This window comes from Neolamprologus brichardi, chromosome 4 (assembly GCF_056152115.1).
Source record: "Neolamprologus brichardi isolate AB-2024 chromosome 4, ASM5615211v1, whole genome shotgun sequence".
Taxonomy (NCBI): Eukaryota; Metazoa; Chordata; class Actinopteri; order Cichliformes; family Cichlidae; genus Neolamprologus; species Neolamprologus brichardi.
The window spans coordinates 871873-899157 of record NC_142107.1 but is presented as its reverse complement, the minus strand read 5'-3'; the positions used below and the strand labels follow the sequence as shown (position 1 = coordinate 899157).

The 27285-nt window shown below is 40.3% G+C and overlaps 1 protein-coding gene across 2 annotated transcripts; it reads left to right on the top strand.

The window, feature by feature from the left end:
* The first annotated feature begins 4435 nt into the window (after positions 1 to 4435).
* tlcd4b (TLC domain containing 4b) lies at positions 4436 to 26237 on the top strand. 2 transcript variants are annotated; one of them, XM_035913991.2, is made up of 8 exons: positions 4436 to 4773; positions 5592 to 5741; positions 9031 to 9183; positions 12595 to 12684; positions 18334 to 18392; positions 21592 to 21686; positions 21782 to 21855; positions 21962 to 26237. In XM_035913991.2, the coding sequence occupies exons 3-8, from the start codon at positions 9038 to 9040 to the stop codon at positions 22308 to 22310; spliced, it is 813 nt and encodes a 270-aa protein (XP_035769884.2). In that variant the 5' UTR covers positions 4436 to 4773; positions 5592 to 5741; positions 9031 to 9037; the 3' UTR covers positions 22311 to 26237. The 2 variants fall into 2 exon arrangements, with proteins under 2 accessions (XP_035769884.2, XP_006805101.2); XM_006805038.3 differs by lacking the exon at positions 5592 to 5741 and having other exon boundaries at positions 4438 to 4773.
* Positions 26238 to 27285: the final 1048 nt, after the last annotated feature.

Genomic DNA, 27285 nt, shown 5'->3' with positions numbered 1-27285 from the left:
AGGCTCAAAAGGAACTTAACAAACGAACATAACATTGATTATTGACTGCTTTATGTCTAAAGCCCCTGAACATCACCAAATGCTGTGGTTCCTCCTTTGCTCTACATGTCACCTGCTACTTCTATCAGCAGTCACATCAGCAATAAACACTAGTGATGCACTTCAAGTGGGGAAAAGGCCTAACCTGACCGTGAAACTGCTTGACAGCCAATTGTCCAATTGGTTTTGAGCTTCTTAAAGTGTATAAAAATGGCTGCAAATCCTAACCAGTTACTCTGATACTTCTGGTAAAGCCCTAGAATTAAAGCTGAAAGCCTTCACTTCAATCACATTTTGATTGTTGGTTTAAAATCCAGTGTGGAGTTGCCAGTTAATGCAGAGGCCTGAGCTTGAATCTGCCTGGAGGCCATTTACTACATGTCTTTCCCTTGGTCTCTCTACCAGCTTTCCTATCACAAAATTGGTATCACTGTCTAAACACTTATGGACCTAAATGAACGTACTTAATGCACATAATGTGCTTTTTGTGTTGACAACCATAGTAAACATTATACTGTACATGCTTCACTTAGAGTAGGCCACTATGGAAGCTAAATTCAATTGTAATGGTATGGAGGCACACAATTTCTGGTAATGACACTGACACATTGTAACCCAATGCCACTGGGAAACCAAGTGATGGCACATCAACCACTGCTTGCATGCTTGCCTCTGTCATATTGTCTGACATTATTTAAAGGCAGTACGTTCCCCACGCCTCTTTATTTCCCTGTGCTACTCCCTTGATTGGCATCTGATCTGCTCTAATTACCAGCTGATGTTTAGTAAATCTGTGAGGCTCTTCATTGTTAGTGTAGGGATTAGATTCATCCTGTCTCGACACACTCTTTCAGTGAACACAAATATAATTTCTCCATCTCTGTATGCTTTCTCACATACCTTCTTGCCAAAGCATTCAGTCACAGTGTCCTTTGTTTCCACTCTGCACATCTGAAAATTAAAATCTAATTCTCTATAAATTTAGATTCTGCCATGTCACAAAGTAATTTTGTGCTTTCTGCTTGTAACCAACCTGTAATTCCTTATACGTGTGAGATTTCACCTTCGTATACAGTCTATAAACCTGCACATAAATTTCCTCTTGCATTGACTCAGGCAATCTCTATCCCTGCATCTGTTCTCGTCTGATACATTTTTAACTCTTTGCGCTCCTTCTGCTTTTTTCTTAGCACAAATTCAATAAAAACTGTACCTTCATAAATTTCTTATGAATAATGCATCACACAATATAACCCCACGGCTACTGACTACACACACTGAACATGCTGGTGCACGAGTGTGAGAAGAAAAGATTCCCGTGGTGTAGGTATTAAAGATGTTGTGGGGACCTACATCCATTTACTCACTTTCATTACGAGGATACGTCTTCCTTATGAGGACAATTATATAAGTCATTAATTCTCGGGGTAACATTTTTTCAAAGTTCTGGAGGCGACGGGGTTAAATGGGTGGCACTTATGCTTAAGGTTAGAGTAAGACTGTGAGCGTTTGTGTCCTGGAAGAACAGGACAGACAACCTTGACTCAGTGTTATCTCTGCAAAATGACTCAGAAGCTGAAGCAACAAAGAGGTCAAACAGTCACCATGCCAAAAGTCGCCTGATGGAGGAAAAAAAAAGGAAAAGAAAATTCAAAGGGTTACTTTATGCATGGTGTCATTATTCATGAATTTACATTTTCCTCCAGGTGCAGCCATTTCTTCCTTTTTTCCTAAAACTAATCGTGACTCAAGCTGTTTTCCTATTGTCTGTGCAGTATGCTGGTATAGGCTGGATTCAGCTGTAACTTCTCCTATATATCTTTTCAGATTAAAAAAAAAACAAAAAACAAAAAAACAAAAAACAAAAGAAAATGAAAATGAAAATGAAAACGAAAACGAAAACAAAACAACTGAATTGTCTGGATTGTCAAACTGCTATATGAAAGGAACATAAGCCTATGCTTGTAGCCTGTTTGCTGGTATTTCACTCTGCCTGGAAACCTGCTTCAACAGTAGTCTGCATCGTTTTTTTCCAGCTATGTAACTGAGTGATGTCCTTGAATTCAGACCATGGGTTTACTGACATCTCAAAAGAGATTTTTATGAATTATACTCACAGCATACATGTATTTTTTTCATATAGAAATGCACACACACACTTAAATATATATATATATAAAACGGACACATTAATATAAAAAAAGTCCCTCCACCGCTAAGAGAAAGCAGTTATTACATTACATAAAAAAATATATTGAGCAACAGAGCACTGTATAGCAGACAAAGGAGTTTACTGCAATCCCTAGGTGTGTCTCACCATTAAATTTCTAAAGCAAATCAATCATGCATTTCAAACCTTTTGCCTGTTTGTTTCATTTGTAAAGGATGAGACGTGCTGATAGCTGCTAGGGCTTTTTTATGTCTTGCCAACAGAGAGAAATCACGCATCTTGCACGTGTAATATGCACAAGTCGATCATTTTCTTTTCTTTGTTTCTCAGCACACACTGCCCTCTGGGTACAAATAAAATACACAATGAGTAACTGTGTTTAAGATCATTTGACAAGTACATTTTGAATCTTTTTTTACAGAAATAAGGGTTTATTTTTCTTCCTAGATTTTATTTGCATTTCATTATTTTTCAGTTTAAATATAATTAGTGGCCTTATAGCGTTGTGGTTTACAAATGACAATTAAATTTTATTTACACAATGCTAAATGATTTATATCAAATATGTAAAAATTTTAAATAACATAGTGCTAAATCATAACAACCATAGTCAACAGCGATGGCGGCACAGATGAAAACGTTAGGAGCCACATCAACAAAGCAAGGCTGCATTCAACACCCTGCGACCCATCTGGAACTCCAAAGCCTTAACTCAGCGCAGCAAGATCTGCATCTTCAACAGCAATGTGAAAGCAGTCCTCCTGTATGGGTCCGAGATGTGGCGGGTGACCAACATCACTACCAGCAAGATACAGATTTTCATCAACAAGTGCTTGCGACACATCCTCAACATCAGATGGCCTGAGAAGATCTCAAACACAGACCTGTGGAAGAGAACCAGCCAGAACCCGGTCGGTCAAGACATCAAGAAGAGAAAATGGGGCTGGATAGGCCACACACTTCAAAAACCACTCGACAACATCACAAGGCAAGCACTGGACTGGAACCCACAAGGGAAAAGGAAAGTGGGGAGACCCAAACAGACGTGGAGAAGATCTGTCGAGAGCGAAGTGAAGGCCGCCAGAATGACATGGACCCAGATGAAGAGAATGGCCATGAACAGAGTCCAATGGCGTGGTGTTGTTGCGGACCTATGCTCCACCAGGAGTCTACAGGAAAATTGAAATCATAACAACAGTCACCTCAAGGTGTTTTTTGTTACAGAGCAATCAGACAACCCCTTTATACAAGCACTTGGTGACAGCGGTGACAGCGGGAATGAAAAACTCCATTTTAACAGGAAGAAACCTCCAACAGAACCAGGTTCAGGGAGGGTCAGCCATCTGCATAAAAAGCTTAAAAATCTGCCAAAGCAAACATACTGAGCTATTTGACTCCTTGTGAATATGGGAGGAGCTAAAAGTAGTTCTTATAGTTATTATTATATTTTATATTATATTATATTATATTATATTATATTATGTTTTTATTTTATTCTTTAATGTTTAATTTCAATATTTGAATTTTATTTTTGCCTCAGTGTCTTGAATGGTACTTGTCAAATGCAAAGTTTAAGAACTTCTAATTATGTATAACAACACAAACACTGTGACACACTGTGTCAAGGCAAACTTCCTACAGTCATGTTGACATTCCTATCTCAGTAAACACATGCACCAGACTAAATTGTTGAAAAAAGGAGAGATGTCCCGTATATATTTTTTTTTAAATATTACATTTATTGTATTGTTAGACCTGACAAAGGTTCATTTAATTTTTAGCTAAAGTGTGGTTTTCATTTTTATTTCAGTGCACTACGAGTCACGTTTTCATAGTTTTCCTTCCATACGCTTTAAAGTAAGGGGGCTTTTTCAACATTACATTTGACACATACATAAGGAGTGTTTGAGCTCATATTATTTAATACACCTGGGGTAACTTAAATCCTCATGATCCACTTATGATGGATAGGTTTGGTGCTCAACAGTTGAGCCCCTTGAGCATATCTCAGTCCACTCTGTGCGTGTGAGATATCTTCTTGCAAGTCGTTAGTCCATCGGCCAGCAGAGCAGCATGACTTGCAGACTGTACGTCTCCGCTACCTGTGCTGCAGCGGATCATCATCAATCATAATATACCGTGGCCTTTGTTCCTGGTGGGTGTAACCCACAGACTGTAGCGTAGACTCTTGTCTGGGGAAGGGGTGTGCGGCGGTGGGAGGCGTGTGCACGTGTGGGCGGGTACGTATCGACGTCACCACTGGGTCCTTGCTGTCAACGCCAAAATAAAAACGAGTAAAAAAAACAAAAAACTTTTCAAGTAGACTCATGACAGCGGGGAATCGGGGAAAGCCTCTCTTCTCCAGGCTGTAATGGTTGTTCTGCCACGTTGTGGTGTAGCAGCGGAGGTTGTTTTTCTTCTTCCCTGAGCTCGCACGGGGAAAGCCTGCGGGCTGCCTCCGATTAGCAGACTTGCTAGCTAACGTCAAGTTGGAAGAAAGTGGAGAAGACACGGGGCGAACCGGGAGCTCATCCGCCTACACAGACGCATGCGACGGATAGCAGGTACGAGAGCTCACCCATCTCCTTCCACCACATCAGACACAGCGCAGACTAAAAGCCTTGCCGTCTTTATTTTACTCAGTTTAGGCAGTTCTCCCCCGCACATACCTTAGGACTGCAACAGCTCCCGTGTCCCTCTCTCCTCCTGCCGTGGCGGCAGAAACAACAGGACACGTAGCAGTCCACACAGTTTGAGCTTTCTTCTGGAGCAACTTTGCTCTCCTGAAATCAGTCCGCTGCGCTTTGGCGGCTTGTTACAATCCGCTCAAAACCTCCTGTCTTTGTGTTGTTTAATAAGCTGTGTTTCTCTCCCCCATTGTCAATGAGATTCCTATTTTTCGACACATTTTTTGCCATTCTCTTCAGCCGTCTGCAGTGCTTTTACGATGCATTTGCAACTACAACCCCCGCCAAACATAGTGGATTTATTTATGGGGGGTATTGCTGTTACATAGATCCATTTTTACTTTAAGCCGAACCCGCCAATCGCCGATGAGGTGGTGCGGGCTGCACAATAGTCCAAATCTAAGAAGAGGGGGTTTGCTAAATCTGGGCATTTCTTCCAGCTTCAAACGGCAGTAGCCACCAGTCATGTATCAGTATTCGTGTCATGATCCTGCATGCTTGCTTGCTTGCTTGCGGGGTTTGGTGTGATGAAGCTGGCCGAGGACTGAGCCTCCAACTCGGAGCGAGCCAGACCCATCCCTCTGCTGTAGCAATGCGGTAGACTGGGGGGGCCGGTTTAGATTTCCAAATGAAAAAGGAAGGGGGTGGGGGAAGAGTTGAAGCCCTATTATTTATATTTGGTCGATATGTCACAGGGTCACGGTTTGCTGACAGCAGCAGGATAGTCCAGCGGACCAAGGTCGGACGAGGATGGCAGAGCACTTCTCCCGTCCGACCTGTCAGCCGCAGTGAGGAGGCTCCGTGAGCTGCTCCTTCCCATGGGGCGCTATGAACCAGCCTGCCAGGTGAAGAATGCCAATGAATTATTCAGGCACATGCTGCATATGATCAGGGTTGCCCGGGAATGTGCGTAGCTGCTTCTGGGGACAATAAGAGCCCACCCCCCAAAAAAGAAAGAAGAATGGCCTGCCTCAGCTTCCCTGCTGAACATGCCAGATTTGAGAGAATGGGGCTTTGGAAAGCTGGAGTGGAGTTGCACTTCTTGCAGCGGCTTTGATTCTTGGTAAATGTGTTTATTTACTGCAGAGTGAAGTTTGTCCTACCGATGGGAGTTTGTGCAGAAGATTACTCCAGCGCTGTAATCATGGTAGACACTGAATTGATGCAGTGTTGCTCGTGGCACTTTGGCTTGAGGTGCTTTGGGTTTTTTCAGCAGGTTGTTCTTCCTTGGCTTTCACACAGCAGTGTATATGCACAGCACTGGACATTTTAATGTAGATGAAAAATGTTGGATACACACTTAGTAATATGGGTCAAAGTGCTTAGGTTACTTTGTAAACAGCATGACTGTACAGCAACTGCTGTGTCGGCCAGTCAAAAGTAGCCCTTTTCTTGCGCAATACTATTTTTCTGGAATCACGTGGCTTGCATAACATTCGTTCATCCCTTTATATTTTTTTAATTGAGAATGGTAAAAAGACAGTAAATGCATGCCATGTTTCCCACTGTGTTGCAGCCCCGCTTCTCTTGTTGAGGAGGCCAGTTGCTGTAGTTTGAAAAGTGAAAGGTTTTCGCTTCGTAGTTTGATATAGGATTTTAGCCACTCTATGGGCTTCCTTATTTTTATTTTATTGTTGCAGAATAATCTGAATGAATTGACTGCAGGCAGTTAAGCACCTGTAGGAGTGTGTGCGTATCCTTGCTGAAACAAGCAAGGCTTTCCCTGACACAGACTTAATAGCAGTGTATGATGCTACAAATAAATACATAAATAAGTATTTCCACTAATCCACACTTAGTGGGTTTTAAACTTTTTGCTAATAACAAGCTGCACAGTTCCTCTCCTCTGTAGCCCTGAGGATTCTGTGTCCAGAATTTCCTAATGAATTCAAGAGTTTCCACTTTGCTTCACTCGATCCTCAATGAGGCTTGGCCCAGAGGAGCCAGCAACGCTTCTGGATCTCGTTCGAGTTTTAACTTACGTGTGTGGATGTGATGCTGAGCTGTGTCCACTGACACAGGTTTTCAGAGTGTTTCTGAGTCCACATAGTGAGCCATTCAGTCCTGCATTACAGCCATTTAGTGCTGCTTTTCAGGCTTGTCCCTTGACTTCACAGGCTTATGTTAATCTTTTAGTACTATTGCGTAGTAAATGATCAAATCCTCCAGTTGGGGTTGGGCTGTGTCCACATGCACATGATATACACCTTTGAATTTACAAGACCAAATCTGTTTGCCTTGTCCAGGTGTATATGGAGAAACTGAGTTTCTTAAAATCCTTACATTGGAAGGATTTTTGTTTTAAAGATCAGTCACATAAAACACTGTTTATGTGTAAAGAAATGGCAAAAATACATAGAAAGGGCTATGTTTACCAAAAGACTTACTTATGTACATGTGGACAGGCCCTTAAATCCTTGAACTGATTAACCGCAAAGGCCTTCACAGAGTAGTGACGCTTTTCCGGTCTTCTGAAAAACTCAGTCCATTTGGGATGCTCTTTTTAAGCTCAGCTATCTTACTAGTTAGACTAATTAGCAGTGAGATTTTCCACCAAGTCTTCTTTACATTTTTTTTTTTTTTTGCTGGCAAATATCCCAATGTTCATGAAAGAACCGCTATCTGATATTTTTATTTTTTTAAGTACATTTGATCAGTTTTAACATTAGATATTACGTGTTTGTTGCAATTTTAAAGTCAAATATAACATTAAAAAATTCCAAATATAAACAATGTCAACTCTAAGAATTTAAACTTCTCTACTTTTTACTCAGAGTCACAGTTTTTTGGGAAACAGGGTTGTATCAGGACAGAGTCCAGATCAGTGCTGACACAGTATGTAGTGATAACTGATAACAGGTCATTATGTGAATGCACTTCAGTACCCTCTGTTCCCTGTGAACTTTGGGTCTTTTTTGACCTCCTTTTTAAAAATTGTTTGTTTAAACATGGACAATTTGGCTGTAATTGTGGTTGTGATCTGTTGAAGGGGGAAGCTGAGAAATGCAAGTAATTTTTGCTTGCAGGAAACAAATAACAGGAACGGCAACACTCACAAGCTGATAAGTGTCGAGACTTGTAGTGCGAAGTCCTCTTAGGGAAGTGGAACTTCTTTAAATACTATCTGTTTTTTCAACTTAGGGAAGTTCTCAGAAAAATGTCTGAACTTCTTGTTCTTGTTTAACGTAACAACCAATAGGACTACAGTCTGAGCTTGTATGAACTGATGAAAATCTATAAGGACTCAAGGACTCATTAAAAAAAAGTCTTTTTGATTCAGTGGTTTTAGTGAGCGTGGTGCTGTTCCCTCGCTGATTACCTGCGGTTTGAAAAGACTGGTTTCTGGTGCAATGACGTGAGTCAAAGTAAATAAATCTCATAAGCTACTCAAATATAGTCTGTTCACAGTGTATGTTTACAATCGGTAGTTTGCGTAGCATTCCCTGGAACGGTTTCCTTTTAGTTCAAATTGGCTTTATCATTTTAAGATAAACTGTCAGCAACATGGAAGCGAGGCAGAATGGCAAAGATTGAGTTAAAAAAAGAGGTTTAAGCCTAAACAAAGCTGTAACAACAAGCATTGTTTTAAGTAAAATACCGCCTGAAATTCTTTATGCAATCCCATGAGCTGAACTTGTTGCTTCATCTTGAAAATCCTCTTTCGCTCAGGCTTTGTTTTCTTCTCAGGGATTTTTTTGGTGTGTCCTAAACAACTCTCTGTAATCCCCTTGCAAAATGTGCATAATAACACAGAGCCTTTTTTCAGTTCTAAATGCTTAGCATCACGTATTCACACCCAGTAACTTCTTTTCTGTTTCTGCCACTCTGTTATCCTTAAAAGCTTTTTACCCCACCCTTTCCCACCGTGCCCTTCTTGGCTAAAGCGCTCATGTCACTTGCATTAGACGGCTCATGTCTTCAGCTTATATTTCTTCCGTCTGTCTCTTTCCCTTTCCTCCTCTTCTTTGTGCGCCGGCTGAACCACAGTTTCCCTCCGTTCTCACTGCCACCTCAGTTTCTCTTCTGGCACTGCCCAGAATGACTGACAGACATCGATTGAACCTGTCCATGTGTATCACTCTCTGTGCATCCCCACCCCCTCCTCCCCCCTCCTCTGCTCCCCATTGTGTTTAGGTGAGTGATGGAGACGAGAGAGTTGACCGTGGTAGCTGGTAGCTTTGTGGGTTTCCAGCTTCTCTTCTCAGTGGCCAGCCCGCCGCTCTCCTCCGCCATTACCCCAGGTTATGGACGGCTGCCTCCCACCAAGCTCACTGAATGGAACTCCAGGTACGTCACAGGAAAACGCTGCTCGTCAACAGGCCTTTTCTGTACACCTGAGCTACCTTGTTTTTTTACAGCAGCGCTGTGCTGTAGTGCCATTGCTGGTAGTAATGCCGGCACATTTTAAGAGGAAAGGGAACCGATTATGTTGCATTACCAGCAGAATTGGATGTAATGCCTGTGGGAAGAAAATTATGGTGGACGATCATTGGTGAATTTTTTGCAGTAAAGACAGTAATTTCATCATTTGGGACTGTAAATTTCAGTGAATGTGAGTTAATTATTTATTTTTTATTTTTTGGTAGAAATGCATGGAATTGATTCTGGACTGAGCATCAGTACTTTGTTGGTGGAAATGGGGTATAGCCAGGGATTGCTTTCATTTTCCCCCCCTTTTAGGAGGTGATAAAACATTAAGAATGATCGATTAGGATAATAAATGTTGAAATATACTGTACAACAGTCCCTCCCCTCCCATTTCTTAATATTTTGAAGAAGCCTGATCTCCTAATTTTTAAAAGTAGTCTTGAGAAATACCTCTCCAGGTTTTCTGAAGGTCTCACAAATGTTTTTTAGGACATTTGTTGCTTTTTCACCATTTTCAGAGGAATGGTTTTTGTTTTTTGAGCTGCTTAACACAGACCTGTGAATCATTCAAGCATAAAAAAAGGTCATGTTGTTCCATGGTGAATCGACCCGAGTAGGTACTAATGGAAAAGGGGCTTAAGAGTCCACAGCTTTCTGTAAAACACGGTGGAGGCTCTGTCATGGTTGTGGCTGCAATCAGCCAGTGAAAACTGATTTATAATTGAATAAACAGTATCAGATTTTGATCCACCATGTAGTGTCATCTGAAAAGCTTCTGATTGGGAACAGCTTCATTTTTCAACATGAAAATGATCCCAAACACAGTGCCAATACAGGAAAAGCATATCGGGCCCGAAAAAACACACATCAGTCAGGCATGGATCGGCCCCCCAGAACCCGGATTTTAACATTATTGAAGCAGGGTGGGATCATCTTGAAAGAAAACTGAAGAAAAGGCAGCCAACATCCAAAGAAGAGCTTTGAATGTCTTTTAAGAAGCCTGGAGAACTATTCCTGAAGACTATTTAAAGAAATTACATGACTGCTTTCCAAGAGACTTCAGGCTGTGCTGAAAAATAAAGGTGGTCAAACCAAATATTGACTTTTAAGCTTGTTAGTCTTTTTCTACCATTTGTTTTAGCTTGTTGATTGTATTTCCATGCATGTTTGTGCATATTTCAATAAATTGTAACACACACTTCCCTTATTCATAGCAAAATATAAAGTAATGATATTATTTTTATTTTTTTGTCATAAAATTGTACAAGTGAGATGCACTTCCTCAAAAAAAAAGTAGCCGCAAAATGTTATAAAGCCTTGACCAAGCTAACCTCTGTGCGGTTCTGTTGAGATGAACCTCGATGTGCCTCAGGCCAGCTCATTGTTCTGCACAACTACAGCTGTGATGTGAACGGCTGGTGGAGCACAGAGTGGTTTAAAGTTTCAAACTTAAACCTCAGGGGTGAGGTTCAGGGGGCAATGTTTTGTAGTTGCGTAACATCTTTCACTGTTTTTATTTTCTTCCTCCATCTGTTTTCTGTAATGTACTGCTCAGAGATTACACTTTCTTCATGCAGCTGTGGTTTACATTAGCCTGCTTCTACCTAACTGAAAGAATGGAGTGCACTGACCAAGGAATCCAAGACAAGTCAAAGGCAAAGCGCTGATGGCCCACTCTAGAGTGGTCTGCTGTTGTGTAACAGCCAGCTCTCAGTGTGTCAGTGTGCTGTTTATGTAACCACAACTTAAGTGCAGGGAGAGAAGGGAGAAAGCACTTCTAAGGAAAAGCAGTATGGTTGTGAGCAAAAAAGTGTGTCCTGTACTTTTATTTCATGTCTTTTCTGTTTTTCCTCATCCTCGTATTTATTATTGCACATCCTCAAATAGAGTGACTGCATCCAGAACTTTCTGTAACAGAAAATAACTCAGTGGCTAGTCATACTTTTAAGACTGGGCTTGTACAGCAGCCTGCCATCGAGCCAGTTTTGGCCAAGGCTCAGGCTGGCAGCTGCAGTCTGTGGATAGAGGCTGCATGGTGACACTGGAGGAATTGTGATTGTGGTAGAGAAGAGATAAGACCCACTGGACCTCTGGAGTATCTCTTCAGTGGCCCACATAACTACTCCAAAGGTCAAAGAAAGTAACTCACTTGAACACAGTGCATAAAATAAATGCAGCTATCATAGACTAAACGTAAAACTTGGGCATAGTCATCATGAACTCACCCAGTAGGTTCTAGTCTCTGCATTTTGAAGCCAAGTGTTAAATTTGGGAAACTACCATGCTGTTTTGTTTTTTAAAAATGATCATTTTGGGACCAGATATTGGAAATCCAAGAGTCCGTAAACTATATGCAATGCTACCCACAGATATCTCCTGATTGGTCCTAAGTAACAGACCAATGAAACAGCAGAATTTGACTTTTATTTGTTTTATTTGTTGTTGTTTTTTTGAGCTGTATGCAACAAAAAAAAACAGCAACAATAAGGACCCACGTAATATTAATATACATATATACACATGTATATACATATACATACACATACACATATACATATATACACACATATATATATAAATAAATAACGTGGGTCTCAATATACACGTAATATATATTATTATATATTATTACGTGTTATATATAATATAAGCACCTTGAGGCAACTGTTGTTGTGTATTGTAATAAAACTGAATTGAATTAGGTGACTCTGCTCAACTGGCTGCCAGCTGGTTCCTATAAAACAGGAAGGTTTCCGAGTGCAAATGTAATGGTGAAATATGAATTTCTGTCTATGTAGACAGAAACAGATACGTGATTTTTGATGATTAGCTGTATTATCAGAAACAGATTGCATGTAATTGCCAACTTGACCCCATTCACTATCAGACTGAAGGCTGATTTTAGTGATAGTGTTGATATGTTTTGATAATCTCATCTTTCAGCAAAAAATAACTGAAGTGAGAGAACTTTATCTTATTAATGTAACAGATACTGACAAAGTTAAACTTTGAGAACATAATTTGCAGTTTAAAAAAAGGGGGATAAATCACAATATAAGTTATTGTAATTCTCAACAGATTTCAAAATGTCATGTGTTTATACCATATCATGGAGTGTCTGGTGATTGCCACCTCTAATCGGGATTGACTCACTTTTGGAGCTAGCTCCACTTTTTTAGCTCTTTCAGCCCCATAGCTTGGTAAACCTGTACACTATGCATGTATGAACAGATGTGTAAAAAAGACTGATGATTGTTCCTGACTGTAAACCTATTAATCTGTTGTCACGTTCACTAATTTGCTCTTGTAATATGTGTGTGTGTCTCCCAGGTTAGTGTCCACAGTGCACGCGTTGATTGTGGGCTTGTTCTGTTTGTACATCCTGTGGTACGATGACGCAGTCAACGCCAACCCTGTCTGGTAAGAGGAACAGAAAGGAAACACTCATGCATAAAAAAAAAAAAAAATATCCATGAATGTCATGTCACGTGCACAAAGAAAGACAAGATTTGGAGCATGCAGCCATATGCTGTCCACATACTGTGCAACCATATAAACAAAAAATACTGAAGTACTGTTAAAGCTGTGGGTGCTTTTGGGAGAAACCTGTGTTCCCACATCTGCCTTTTCAGACTGGCAGCCGGAACTTTCTCACACGGGGAAAGGTGGAAACTGAAGGGATGAAGAGGGAGGTGGGGGTGAAATATCGTCGGGATTGGTAGTTAATACCTTTTGGCGCGACAGAGATGGCATTGCCTTTATGAGAACGAAAGAGGGAAGGCGAGAGGATGGATCTAACGTGTCAGTGGAGTCTCCAGAGAGTTGTTGATTTGGAGGATTTAGACTTTGATTTTTGTCTTCGCTGTCTTCTCTGCCTTCACTCTCCCCACCAGTGCTGACTCTGTTATTTGGATCAGTGAGTCCTGAAAAAGAGAAATGGCAATCTCTCGCTCACTCTCCCGCTCTCTCTCTCCCCCCATTTCTTTCTCCTTTCTAGTATCTCAATCAGTCTTTTGAACACATCTCTCCTCAGCTTTCGCTCTCATTTTTCTCACTTACAACACCACTTCCTTCCCCTCTCTCCTCTTTTTCCTTACCTTCACTTCCTCTCTGTCTGTCTAGCAGACTAGAAATCCCACCAACAAGATGCCTTTTCATAGCAAACAGCAGCAGCTAATCCCCCCCCCCCCCCCCAAAGAAAAAACAAAAAAAACAACAAAACAAAACCCACTCTCCCTTTCCCTCGCACCAGCCCTCACGATCCTCCCCCTGCCTTGGGTTGCCGATTACACATGTCTAGCTGCCATATCAATGCAATGCTCTTTTATTCTGTTTCTCTGGCTAGCATCACTGATGGAGCAAAGAAAAGGGGAGAAAACAGCGGTGGGTAGGGGCACGGGCAGGAGGGATGAGCTCTCCCTCCCTCCTCCTGCTGCTAGTCTTCATCTGCTCAGTGTTCAAGTGCTTAATACCTTACCAGCATTTTTGGGGGGTTGCAGGCAGGATTTTTCTTCTATCACTTCTCTGAGACACCCCCCCTTGAGGAAAAGGTGACAGTCATTTCTCTGCTGAAATGGTTTCTTTGTTCCAACTTTATTTCTTCACTGCTATTGTTGAATTTCTTAAGCTTATTCCCGTCACCCACCGGCACCTAGCCGATTCCCAGAAGTATCCTAATGCCTTTTTAAAGCTCATCTCATTTCAACACCGGAGTGGAGCAAGCCTTAATTCTCCAGTCAATCTGATTGCGCTACAGCATCATTAAGGCCTGTCACACAGCAGCATTGTTCTCTCGGCGCTGTGCTAAATGGTGGCGCAGCGGTCAGAGCCAAACTGTTAGAAGCCTGCTTTGTTTGCAGCTGCTGCTCGGGCTCTTTCAGGTTGTCACTCCGACTGTCAGCACAGCTTCGGCTGTTATCATAATCCTTTCGGTTAACAAGCGCCGTGTCTGCCGGCCTCGCCCCTGCTGCATTTCTTGATTGGCTTATCTGGACTTGAACTTAACATGTGCATGACAGTCTGAGGAGAATGGAGGACCGCATTTCAGTTAAATTTAGGACAACCTGAGATATATTTTTGACACTAAAGGAAAATAAGCAACAACAAAAAAACAAGATAAGGTGAAAGTGCATTTTATCAAATCTCATTTAATAAATAAAAAATGATATCTAGTCCTTTATAAGTCTTCAGATTAGGAGAGTATAAAGTCAGACAGACAGATTATCTCATTGTTTGTTTAACAAAACTAAGCTAAAATGCAGATGCAGTAAGAAAGTAAGTAAGAAAAATAAGTACTCCCTATGAGTCACCAACTTGTAGAACCACCTTTAGCACCAGTAACTTAAAGCAATTGTTTTCTATAGGATTGTATGAGTCGCTCACATTGTGGTTGAAGGGTGTGCTTTCTTTTTACCATGACTCTTTGTTCTCGTGTTGCTTTTCCAGGATGTTTAGTTCAAGTCTTTCTGGTGAGATTTAGAAAACTCGGGCACTAATAGTTATCAGCTTGATAAGTCAAACCAGTTTATTCACAGCGCTGTAAAAGAGGTGGTGTTGGCAGCATATGGGCAGGTCTACTGGCAGGCAGCAGACTGGCATATTGTACAAACAACAACCAAGCTATAATATTAGAAAACTGCAAAGAGGTTAATCACATAATACATGCTCCGCAGCAACACAGTTTTTGCAGCCAAAGCATCAGAGTGTGAGTGTGTATCTTCTGCTATAAAAAACTGCTATATTCATTCATTCATACATACAGTTTAAAGCACTTTAGGCCATCGGGAAGCCTGGAAAGGCATTAGTGGCTGTAAATGCAATCTTATTTGTATCACTGCTCCATTATTAAGATACAGGATTAGAAAAGGGTGTTCCATTAAACTAATGTTTTGCTTCAATGTATTCTCATGGTATTTAAATAGGTTTTAGCCTTCTTTCAACTGCTGTCCCAATGTTGTTTACACAAGTAAACACCCTTAAATACATAAAACAAAAAAACAAACAGAATTTAGACTATTAAACAGGCTGACTTGCATATTTTAGAAGCAGCAAAGAAAGGTCCCTGTATTGAGAAGACAGAGGGTTTAGGTGCTGGCTAATAACTCAAATCCCTCATGTGATCTTGCAGGAATGATTATGTCATTTAACGGTGAACTGATTGGTCAGTAGGTAATTGTTATGTGCATGTTGATGTCTTATCTCATGCACAACCTGCCTGGGAACAGGTTAGGTCTGCCACAGAAGTTACCACAGCGATTTAAGCAGATAAGACGAGAACTGCATTTGTAACACTGAAAATCCAGAGGTAAACCTGAATTCACCGTACCTAGCAAGGCCCCAAAACCTAATTTATAACACCAGTGTCTTTCCTGAGGAGGGTCAGCATGTCATCATCAGCATCCGGCCCCATTTGTTTGCAAGTTTTATTCAAAGAAATGCAACCCTGCAGCGAAAGGATGCTGTTGCTGTTAAGAATCAATAGAGGTGATGAAAAGAGAGGTCCATCAACTGTTTTTGTCATCCACCTGTATCCCAGCAGTCCTTTCTTTTCTATGGTTTTGGTAAATTTTTTCTTTCTCCAAACTTCATTCAAGTGTGTTTTATTGTTGCAGTTAAAATGCTTTATTCCTTAGATTTCCCTTAAGGATCTGCATGCACAACACTAAATGCAAATATCTGAATGAAGAGTCAAACTATCGATAAAGCAAGCAAGTAGAAAGCTAATCAAATTCATATAAGATGTCAGTGTTACCAACATTATCCTCCTCATCTTCATTATAAGAGAACTGGAGTTGAGTTTGTTTGCCTCCTAGTTGTCACAGGTTGAATAAAAGTCCTTGAGAATCAATTAATAACCAATAAATTATATTTCTTTCTTTTGATCATACTGGAATTAATATTTAAATCAAAAATTGACATTGAATGGGACTTCCAGTATCAATCTCATCAGGTGGAAATGAAAAGCGCTTTCATACATCATAGTTTCACCAATGTGCTGCTATTCGTTTCCCATTCTTGAACGTCAAAACTTTTCAAACCTGTTTCCCTGAATCTAAACCGTAACCTGTTGAAACACAGCCAGCTAGTTTGTGATTTATCTGTAGATCTAAGTTGTTGATAACTCTGGAATGACTTAATGAATTGTTGCAGACTGAGACTAACAAAAAGTCTAAGATGCACTGAAAGTCAGACCCTTCTATTCCCATGCTGTCATTTGTCACCACAGCTCCAGATCAGCTGCTGGTGAACATAACTCATAGCCCAAGCATTTCACCACACTTCCCCCACTTAAGTCTGTGTGATTTTTGGCCATCTGAGACGAAAGTTGTCAGAGTTAAAAAGCGGAACAGTCAATGATTTAGAAGAGAGGCAGTCAAGGGTATGCAGCTGTCACAGAGATAAATGATACAGAGTACAGTACAGACGCTACAGGTAATTCTATACTTTGATGTGCCAGTGAGGATGTTCTGCTGAGCAAAGACAAACTCTGAGAGAGAGTTAGGTTTTTTTCTTCAAGCTGCGTTCAGTAAGAATATAGAGAGTTTATTTAAGTTTCCTTTGCGCTTTTCTTTGAACCACATATTAGCTCAAGGTTCATTCTGATTACTACGTATCTGTAGCCCCATGGAAAAAGCCTAGCAAACTGCTAAGTGCTCTTAAATGAGTTCTACTTGCCACTTAACAGCATATCATTTGGCTTTGAGTGTCTTTTGTATAATGCCTGTTGAGTCGGCGCTATTGTAGTACTTCCTGTTTAAAATTCTACGTATCTTTCTGGGCCAAATTCCAGTCAGTGAACCATTCATGAAGAGAGAATGTGAATATACTGTAGATCTGATTAATCAAAGTTGAGTCACACTGATGAGATTACCAAGAAGTATGTGGATTTTCAGGCTCCCTGACAATCATCAGGCATGATGGGCATTAGCCAACCTGATGTTTGCACGTTGCATTTCTGTCCGAGTGTGAAGAACACTTTTTTTTTTTGTCTTTTCTTGGTTATATTGGTATACTTGGTTATATCTCCAGATGTTCAATGCACTTAGTTAAAGTACTTATTTTAAAGTGAAGCAGTCGAAGCTTGGAGATAAAGAATACATTTTGAAAGCAGTGAGCCCAGGGTCATGTTGTTGGTGTGGGTACAGTGTATAGTAGAGCATGTGCGCTGTGCTGCGAGCTCCTGTTACACAAGCAGTCAGCCAGTCATTTGCTATGCGATACTTGTGGCTGATACAAGGATCGGATCTCTATTGAAGCAGACATACCTCCATTGTTATTTTAAACCGATGTTATTTGCAAGGACACTTTAATGGTAAGAGCAGCAGGTCACAGGTTTATGGCCCGAACTACTGATTGCTGATTGAACAGAAATTCTGTCAAACGGGAGGAGAGGAACACAGAGTGCCAGCATTGTGGATATCTTTTCTGCAGAGCTATCTGTCATGTTATGGATTCACCACAAGCATTGCTCTTGTCAAGGCAGTCGTCTTTATACCGCACACAACAGTATCACAGCAAATTCATCAAGGTTAGACAGTCAAACTTAAATGACCTTTCAGTTTTAATCTGCTAAGAAATGCAAGAGGTGCAGTATTGCAGACTGTCGATCAGGGAAGCAAGACAACTTAACATATTTAACTCGTAAACTGAAGCTTCTTCTTCACGGTTTTTTTTTCTTACTTTCTTTTTTTTTAAATCAGGATCAGAAACTTTATTAATCCCTAAGGAAATTATGTAGTTACTGTTTCTCCAAGACACTGTAACAGACTGAGCTAAATTTTAATAATACAATATATTACAAATTTACAAAATATTAAAATGTCTCTAATATACAGGTAGTTTAATTGTAAGTTATTTTGACTATACAGGATGTGCAAAACGGTGCAACTATCGCACTGTGTGCTGTGCATTGGGTGGAGGAGTTGTACAGGCAGATATCCACAGCCAGCAATGATTTCGTGTGTTGTTCAGTGGTACATTTGGGTAATCTCAGTAATCTCAGTCTCTCACTGATTGAGATTGAGCATTATGGCTTTGTGCCTTTACACTGTATCCTTTGCTTTTCCACAGGGGTGACCCCAGTCTCGTCAAACTAAATGTAGCCATAACCTGTGGTTACCTCCTATATGGTGAGGTTTTATTTTTTCTTCTGTCTTTGTTTTGTTTTTTTGCATATGTGGCTGCCATTACCCTTCATGTGTGTGTGCAAGTAGAGCTTTGTATTGTAATCAAGTTACTGTAGAGTTGGATAGTTTTAATTAAATGTATATTTAATGCTATGAAGGGCACCTGTGATACATGAATGCATAGGAGCATCGAAAAAGGACAAAATATTTGACATGTCAGACTTGGAAGAAAGTCATTATTTTGTCTTATCATGTGTCCTTGAATTGGAATTTAAAACACTTCCAATGTTTCCTTCAGAATTCAAACCAAAGGGAGACGCACCTACACTTTCTTTTAATAAAAAAGAAAAACCCTGTACATTAAATGAAAGAATAGTCAGGAGTCCTTCATTCCCTGGTTGGTGCACTCCAGGTCATTTGTGAACTTGCAACGTTAGTTTTTGTTCTCCTCTGCAGCCTTGGAGAGCTCAGCATTGACATTTTGTAGGTTCTTTAATTTACAATATAAAGTGCCTCGAGGCGATTGTTGTGATTTAGCGCTATATAAATTAAAAATTCTAACTTGCATAGAATCTGCAGAACAGGACAAAAACTATTATGAAGTTAATAATAATAATGGTAACTTTATTTTTATAGCACTTTTTAAAATGCTTCAGTTTGAATAAAATAACACAAAAGATAAGCGCATGTCTAAAACATACAAGCGCATACTTCCATACATTCAAAGAACAAAGAACATGGGCTGAAGAAGAAGAAAAACTTCTCCTAAAGAAGGTTTAGGAGTTTTTGCCTCTGGTTTTAAAATAGATGTGGAAGTGTGAAACAGTTAGGAGACATTGATCAGTGATTGCAGGCTGAGTGCTCGAATAAGGTCTTAGCAGGTCTGCTAGAAAGGCAGAACCCGGCCATGTAGGGTTTTATATGTAAAAAAGGAAGAATGAATTTGAGAATATGAGATTACAAATTCAAATATTGGTAAAATACGGTTCTTAACAGGTGACTTGATATTGCTGGATAGCTGGACAATGTAATGACTGATCTTAGAGAAGCTGTAAGAGCCAAACACAAGAACCTCAGTTTTGCCAGTATTGAGATGGCAGAAATTTAAAGACATCCAACAAATAACAGCAGTGAAGCATTCCCCGAGATAGGAGAGGCTCTTCAGGTTGTTTGACTTAACAGAAAAATGTATCATCAGCATAGCAGCGGTCGGAAATCCCTGTTAGAAGCTGTTTAATAGATAACCCAGGAGTAACATATATACAGAAAACAGAACTGGACCCAGGATTGAGCTCTGTGGAACCCCTCATATGAGGGGCTCTGATAAGGACATATAGTTAATATGAATTCTGGAGTATCTGTCAGATAAGTATGATGAATGAATAAGAATGGGATTATCAGTGGTGTCAAAGGCTGCTATTACATACAATTCCACATTTTAGGAAATGTAACGAAGATCTGTCGTGGAGAAAACTTAGATAACAGAACTCCATGACACAACTGAGCAGGTTGATAGGAACTAGGGTTTAATTGTGACCTGATATAATTGATCTTAACAGACAACAGAAGAGGAAAAAAAATGTTTTTCACATTCAGCCGAGGGCTGGGCAGGAAAACCAGACTGAGCGGGATTAAGGAGTCTGTTCGTGGTGTTAAACAAGAACCTTGGACTGTTTTTCATGCTAATTAAGCCAAAGAAGTAGACTGGTTAGTAACTGGTTCCTTCATGAAAAGGCAGTGATTTGTATTTTTCTATCTCAGCTTTTCTGCTTCTCTGTTTATTACAAATATAATTGACACTTCGTAAGACAGTTAAAAATGTAGCCACTTTGTTCTCATTAAAGATCCTAGGCTTTATGATTCTCCTCTTTGAAAACGATACTGGCTGCAAAACTGTGGCAAAAAATATTACACTTATGGTGAAACAGTAAATATGACATACAGAGAGAGTCTAAAGATGAGCCAAGAGTAAAACAACCAACCAGGATGTGCCCACCATTGTGTGCGACCATTAACATGTTACACTAAATGAAATGCCTTGTGTAAAATTCAGTTAGAGGAATCAATGCGCAAGTTAAGGTCGCATACCAAAATGAGCTTGTCAAATTTAACAATAGATGAAGGTCGATTGGGGAACTCATTTAGGGAAGTTGGTAGCAGATTTAGGAGGTCAGTAGATAATAATATAGCAAACTAGATTTTCACAGTCAATTTTGAACAATAGTAATTTGAATGAATGAAAAGAAGTGGGAGGAAATGGAACACAATTCAAATTACCCTTGTAAACCACAGCGATTACCCCACCACAGCCTGAGTGCCTCAGGGCATTCAAGAATTTGTAGTTTAGTCAGCAAAATTCCACAAGGGGGCAGTAGTCCTCTAGTTTGAGCCAATTCTCAGTACAGAAGATGGTAATAAACCATTAATAATAAATGATTCATTAGTAAAAGTTCAATCGTTTCAAAAGAGCAATAACTGCTGACTCGGGAGGCTGGGCTTTGTCAGGCACGGTAATTAGACTGTTAGGCCTGGTTGCAGAAATTTGTGATGACTAATGAATGGTTTCCATCTGCGCCTTTATAATTACAGGGATTGATAAAACTGTGGCATCAGTCGAATATGAGATTGGGGAATTAGCAGGGGAATCTGTGGAATGATGCAGCCAAATAATGGCCACATGAGTGGGTTGGTCATCGTGATGGTAGGGAAATGTCCAGAGCAAGCTCATTATCAGCGACTAAACATTTGAAAATACTATGAAAGGAAATTGTCCACTAGTATACCAATTTGATTGTTCTCTCAAAAGAATGAGAAATAAAAACATATTTCATGGACTTTTTGCTTAAGTCCATGAAAATGCTGCATGAGTGCTGTTGAAAATGGATGACCATAAATGTCTCCTTCAGTTTCTTCTGCAAATTTGTGTTCTTTGTTCTTTTGTTCTTGCTCTCCTTATCTGCAGTTGCTGTTTTATGACTTGATTATAGTTATGAATGTATTGTCAGCTCTATTGTCAGTTTTAATTCATCTGTTGACGAACTGATCACAAAGTGATTATGTCAAAGTCATTTTTAGAGTCAAAGTCCTGAGTATTCTGTGTTCGTGTTAGACTCAGTTCAGCCTGGGCTTTGTTCTTTTCTTCTAAAGTCAGCTGTGTAATGTTTTGCTAGCTTAATGACCAATGTCTCCACCTGCTCTCTAGACCTGGTGCTGCTAGCGTGTAATTGGAGCACTATGGGGGACAGCTTTTTCGTTTGCCACCACTTGGCGGCGCTCTATGCTTACGGATATGTTTTGGTGAGTGGCTCATTTTTCTGAAACCGGATTCTTGTTGTTTTTTTGTCCTTCTGCTTCCTAAATTCCTCATCATCTGTGTTGTTTGCTCTTCGCAGACCCGTGGTGTCCTTCCCTACTTTGCCAATTTCCGTCTCATTTCTGAGCTATCCACACCATTTGTGAACCAAAGGTGAGTCATCCTCACTTGTGAATATGTACTTGTCAGGATCCCCTTCACACCATATGGCAGACATATCTTGTTCCCTGACATTTCCTAATGGCTCTTTCTCCTCCAGGTGGTTCTTCGAGGCATTAAAGTACCCACGCTCACACCGGTTGGTGGTATTGAATGGGGTTGCTATGGCTGTGGTGTTCTTCCTGGTGCGTATTGCAGTCATGCCATCCTACTGGGCCAGTGTATTCGCCACTTTTGGCACTCCGGAGTTTGAGCGGCTGGGCTTGGGTGCCCAGGTGGCATGGATCACCTCCTGCATTGCCCTGGATGTCTTGAACATTATTTGGATGTACAAAATCACTCGGGGCTGCTACAAGGTCCTGACTGGGAGAGGAGGGCGAAAGGTCAAGGTAGAAGCAGAGGCATCATCTTCCTTAGATAAGAAGCACACAAACAACCATACAGACTGAGGAGGTGTAGAGCACAGCATTTGTAGACACAGACAATAAGCATGGAGGGAAGCTGGACAACCAGGAACCTCGCTCTTTTAATAAAGCCTCAGCTTCCCTCTCACCCTCAATCTCAGCCCCTGATCTTCTTGAAGTCAGCTAGTGGCCTGGGCTAAGAGTCCTCAGGTTCTCACCCTGGCACAGGACAAGCACCAGCGTTTGCAACTTTTTTCACTGACAGATTAGTATCCTGCTGGGTGATAGCTTTCAGACGACAAGGTAGAGCTCAAAAGCACACTTTTAACTCTGTCTGTTACTCCTGTCACTACCACCAATCCTCTGTCATCTCCCCCACAGCCTGCTCTCACACTCAACTTCAGCCAAAGCCCAATCCTCTGAAGTGCCTGTGGGAGGGGGCGTGAGGGGAAGGGAAAAAAACAGGAAAGCAATAACAGTAGAGGAGTATATCGCCCATTACATTACTGCTTAGCCCCCTTCAAAAACAACAAAAAAACCAATCGCACTCACTTTTGCTCCTGAACAACTCGAGGCTTCTTCATCATTCTCCGTCCACACTCGTGGCCTGCAGAGTGACTAATTCACCCGTCAGACCCGTACAGTGTTTGTGAATCTATAGGGCTCTTGTCTTAAACTCATCAAACCTCACAAAAAAAGAGACAGGAAAAAAAACACCATGAATGCCTCTTCTACAGTATCACCTGCTGTGGCCTCCTCGTAACAAGTGGCACCTACCTGTATCACCAGCCATGCCCCTCCAGCCTCGTTATCATTTGGAGTTTCTATGTAAAACACAGAATATGCATGCAGGAGAGACAGAGACTCACTCTCTTACACCTTTCGCTCCTAACAGGACAGTTTTGCCTTTTCAGTATTCTTCATGATGGCTCTTTTTTTTTTTTTTAATTTAACACTTGTCATTAGCAATGAAAGAAATATCATTTCCATTGCAACCCTCTGCCTCACTGGGTAGGGCTCCATGATTGAGCTCCAGCATTTTCGTTCTACCTCTCCCCCTGCCTTACAAAAGAGTCTTCGATCCCGTCCTCATGAATTAATCAGCTGTTTATTTTTTTCCCTGTTAAAAAAGGAAAAAAAATGTTTTTATCTTTCAAGACTTCATCTATCTCAACATTACTGGCTCAGAGCGACTTCTCCCTCTGTCTTCAGAGCTTATCCCAGCCAGTGCAGTACAGCAAAGCAGCTTCGCTTCGTGTTGTTTATTGTTTGTTTGTTTGTTTGTTTTTCTAGTTAGACCCCCCCCCCCCTGCTTATCCACCCTGTTTTCAGTGACTCTAATAGTGGAAAGCAGTCAGAAGACTCACCCACATTTACTTGTTTGCACATGCACTGCATAGCGTGCAATCTTACACACTGTATTCAGTGCCCTTTTTTTAAACACCATGGTGGTGCTTGTCCTTTTTGCAGAATCTGAGCAATAGGAATGGTAGCAATATGCCATTTTGTTATTTACATTAGTTTTTTCAAAAATGTCAGGCAGATAAGAACATGAATTTCGATGGACCGGTCTGCGACAACAGAAAGCAACGTGGCAATTTGCATGATTTACTTTACTGTATAAAATGTATCGTCACGATAGAGCATGGTACGATTGACATATTTCTGTGACGCCTTAGTGAATAGGGTAAATAGATGACTAACATCTAAATATTAAATGCATTAATCTAATGCTAAAGGGGTTGGGTGGGGCTGGGCTAGGTATCTATACCACCAAAATGTGTTGTCCTGTCAGAGCATACTCAAAGCATGTACTACTTGTATTTTTTGATTGTTTCCCCTCAACCTGCATGTCTGTACAGTGTATACGCATACAGTAGGTAAGTTGTGCGTACTGTATGGCTAAGATGTTACCACACTTTCCGTAGGCCAGTTGGCATTACTCAGATTTACAGACTTCAGTTCTTACAGATTCATCAGTTCTTCTGTCAGCAAATTCTTAACAGCTGATTTCATGACAGACAGAAACACAGCAGATGTTTCAGGGTTTTTTTGCTATCAAATCTTGAAATAACAGGTTGCAGGTTTGTACATATCCCTAAAAATCTGCAAGAAAATCTAATTTAATAAATTTTTCCATCCTTGCACAACTTAAACTAAACATTAATTATATAGCGTTTAAATAAAACCTTTTTTCTTTTAGCCTCAGCCCCCCCCCTCCTCCCAGCAAACGCTACCTGCACAGACACACACACACTATGAAGTGTTAAACTGGTGGATTTCTCCTTCGAGTCTTTGTCTCGTTGGATCAGTGTTTAAAATAGTCTGAGAATCTCTGCTGCTGTTTTCACTGTGGAAATATAAAGCACATTCCCCGTGGGGCTGTGACTCTCCTGTATTTCTGTCTGTCACCACTAAGGAGGGGCTACAGTATCTTGTGCCTTTTTAGACAAACGGTGGATGTGATGCAGTCAGATTTGAATTAGCATGAACTTTCTAATGTAATATTCAGTGATTATTTCCTCTATATTCCTTATGTATACTCTGTGTGTATATATATTTTTATAACCTGCCTGCACAGTGATTAATCCGGCCAAGTATTATAATCCCAAAGCTGATCCCAGCAGGGGAGCCCGTTTTCTGGGCAGGGTATATATCTGAATGTTGCGAGAGGTTATTTAGTGGCATTGAAATGATCTTGCAGATGTCGAAAATGAAGTTATTTTTGTTTTGTTTTTTTTTAAACACAAGTTCTTTAAGCTGTACATGTAGTGGACGGGAAGGCTAGTGTCTCATTTCTCCAGCCTCCTGAAATCAAAGCTGTGAATATTCAGTCTGAACTACCGAGCACGGGAGACTTTACTGAGACTCGGCCGAGCAGTGATGCTGGTACGCTTCTTGTTGTAGCGTATTGCTCTTTTTGGATGAGTTTAGACTGAGACTGCTCTCTGGCACATGTCTCATGCACAATGTAAAAAGGACACAGTTGGGATGTTTGTTGTGTAGCTCTTTTGCGAACTGGACAAATAGAGTTTTTGTACCTGTCAGGGTTTTTCTACAGAATATATTTCAAGATCTCTGTCGCACACTTTGGGGCTTTTTGGAAAGAGACAGTGAGTGGAATGATATAAGGCTGTGATCTGTATTCTGTACTAATTATTTTATTTGTTTACAACAGCCAGATTGCCACTATTTGTTATGGCATTTCATAAAGAGAAATTGCTTAGCTATATGTATATATATCAAAAAGTTAGCAAAAATCATCCTGTGATCAACCTCTGATATATTTGGAACAAAATTGCAAGTTTGGATTTGAACCTCCACCAGTTTGCCTGGAATGCGGTTAGGTTGTTCTTCCACATGCTCAACAAGCATATGTTGAAATGAAATACGCTTTGGCCTTACAGCTGAGCTTTTCTGTTGAGGTCTCAAAATAGACAGAAATTTAGACAAAAAGAATGCTGATATTAAATGGTTTGCTTCTGAGCTGGTGGAAGTTGTATGCTATACTTCAGTTTCTCTCAAGGGTATTCACGGTACAAGACGAAACATTCTTTCCTTTAGTTTTGTCGTTCTTTGTTTTCTGGTTGTACAATGAAATGTAATCGGCTGAATCTGGAAGATTTCTATAATGATAAAGTTCAGTGATGATCACGTCTTTTCTTTTTTTTTCCCTTTTTCTCCTGTGAATGATTTGCCAGTGTGGCTTCTCCTTTTACATCCTCTGTCTGTTTTTGTGTTTTAATGCAATGATCTTGTTATGTTTTCTGGAGATTTTAATGTGAAACAGCCTACACTACACACACACGGAGACGCACGCAGCCTTCGGGGTCCTCGTCCGAGCATTACCTTGTGACTCAGGCTGTTGTTGTCTACAATGACCACTACTAATCATCACATAATTGTAGTGCTGAAAGCTGAGACTTACTTGAAGTGTTTTTTTTTTTTCTTCAATAAAGTTGAAAACATAGAAAACCAGTATGTTGGAGTTTTATTTTGACTCTAAATTTCTATTTTCATTATGCAAACTTTTATAATATGGCGAGTGGCTACAGGTACAACTCCCCTCTAATTCAATGGCGCTTCAGTGTAATTTAATTACAATGTAATTATACTGTATATACTTAAACCTGTGTACACTAGAATAAAGTAGTAGCAATCAGGGTTTTTTTTTATTATACTTTACTTAAATTTACTTTAGTTTGTGTTTGAACAGGAAACAAAAGTAAGTTGGACTTACATTTATATTAGTAAAATAAAAGGACAATTGAATAATAGAACACCCATCATGTACATCAGTATAATGAAGATTATTCCACTCCATAATATGACCCGCACCCAACAAATACGGTGCATTTAACATGTAAGATGGAGAAATACTGTTTGTTTTTCTGCAAAATTACCATGAAATTGCACAGTAAAACATACTTATACATTTGTTACCCCATTATTCTAGTCCACTGACTTTTCAGTATTTATAGGTAAATATATTTAGATTGTAATTTCAAATACAATACACTGAAGTTCCATTTAGTTACACTTTTAGTGACAGGATGTATTATAAAGTGTTATCAAAAACACTGACGTCAGCATGACCTGTTGTTTGTGGTGTAACCTGTCCAGTCATTTGTCAGCAGTCAGTAGTATGACAGTTCTACTTAGGCAAGCCAAAACTAACTACTGGTAGCTGGCACCACTGCTCTGTTTTCTTTTAAAAAGTGTTTGTGAGGAAAGTGATGGAGATATTCAACAAAAAAGGAAAGGTGAAGCACGGACTGAGACATTCGCTATGAGATAAAAGGGGGGAGAGCATTGCTCGAAATGGGGATGAAAGAGACCCGTGAAGGAGCACGGAAAGTGAAAAATTCGGAGGAGGGGTCTGAGCCACTGTAGAGGTCTGTGATTGAAACCATCTCCTGTGTGTGTGTGTACCAATCGGTCAAGGGGTTTGGTCAGAGTCCGTGCTTGAGAAGCTTTACCAAAAAAGGTCACATAACAGACTCAATGAACATTTCCTCTT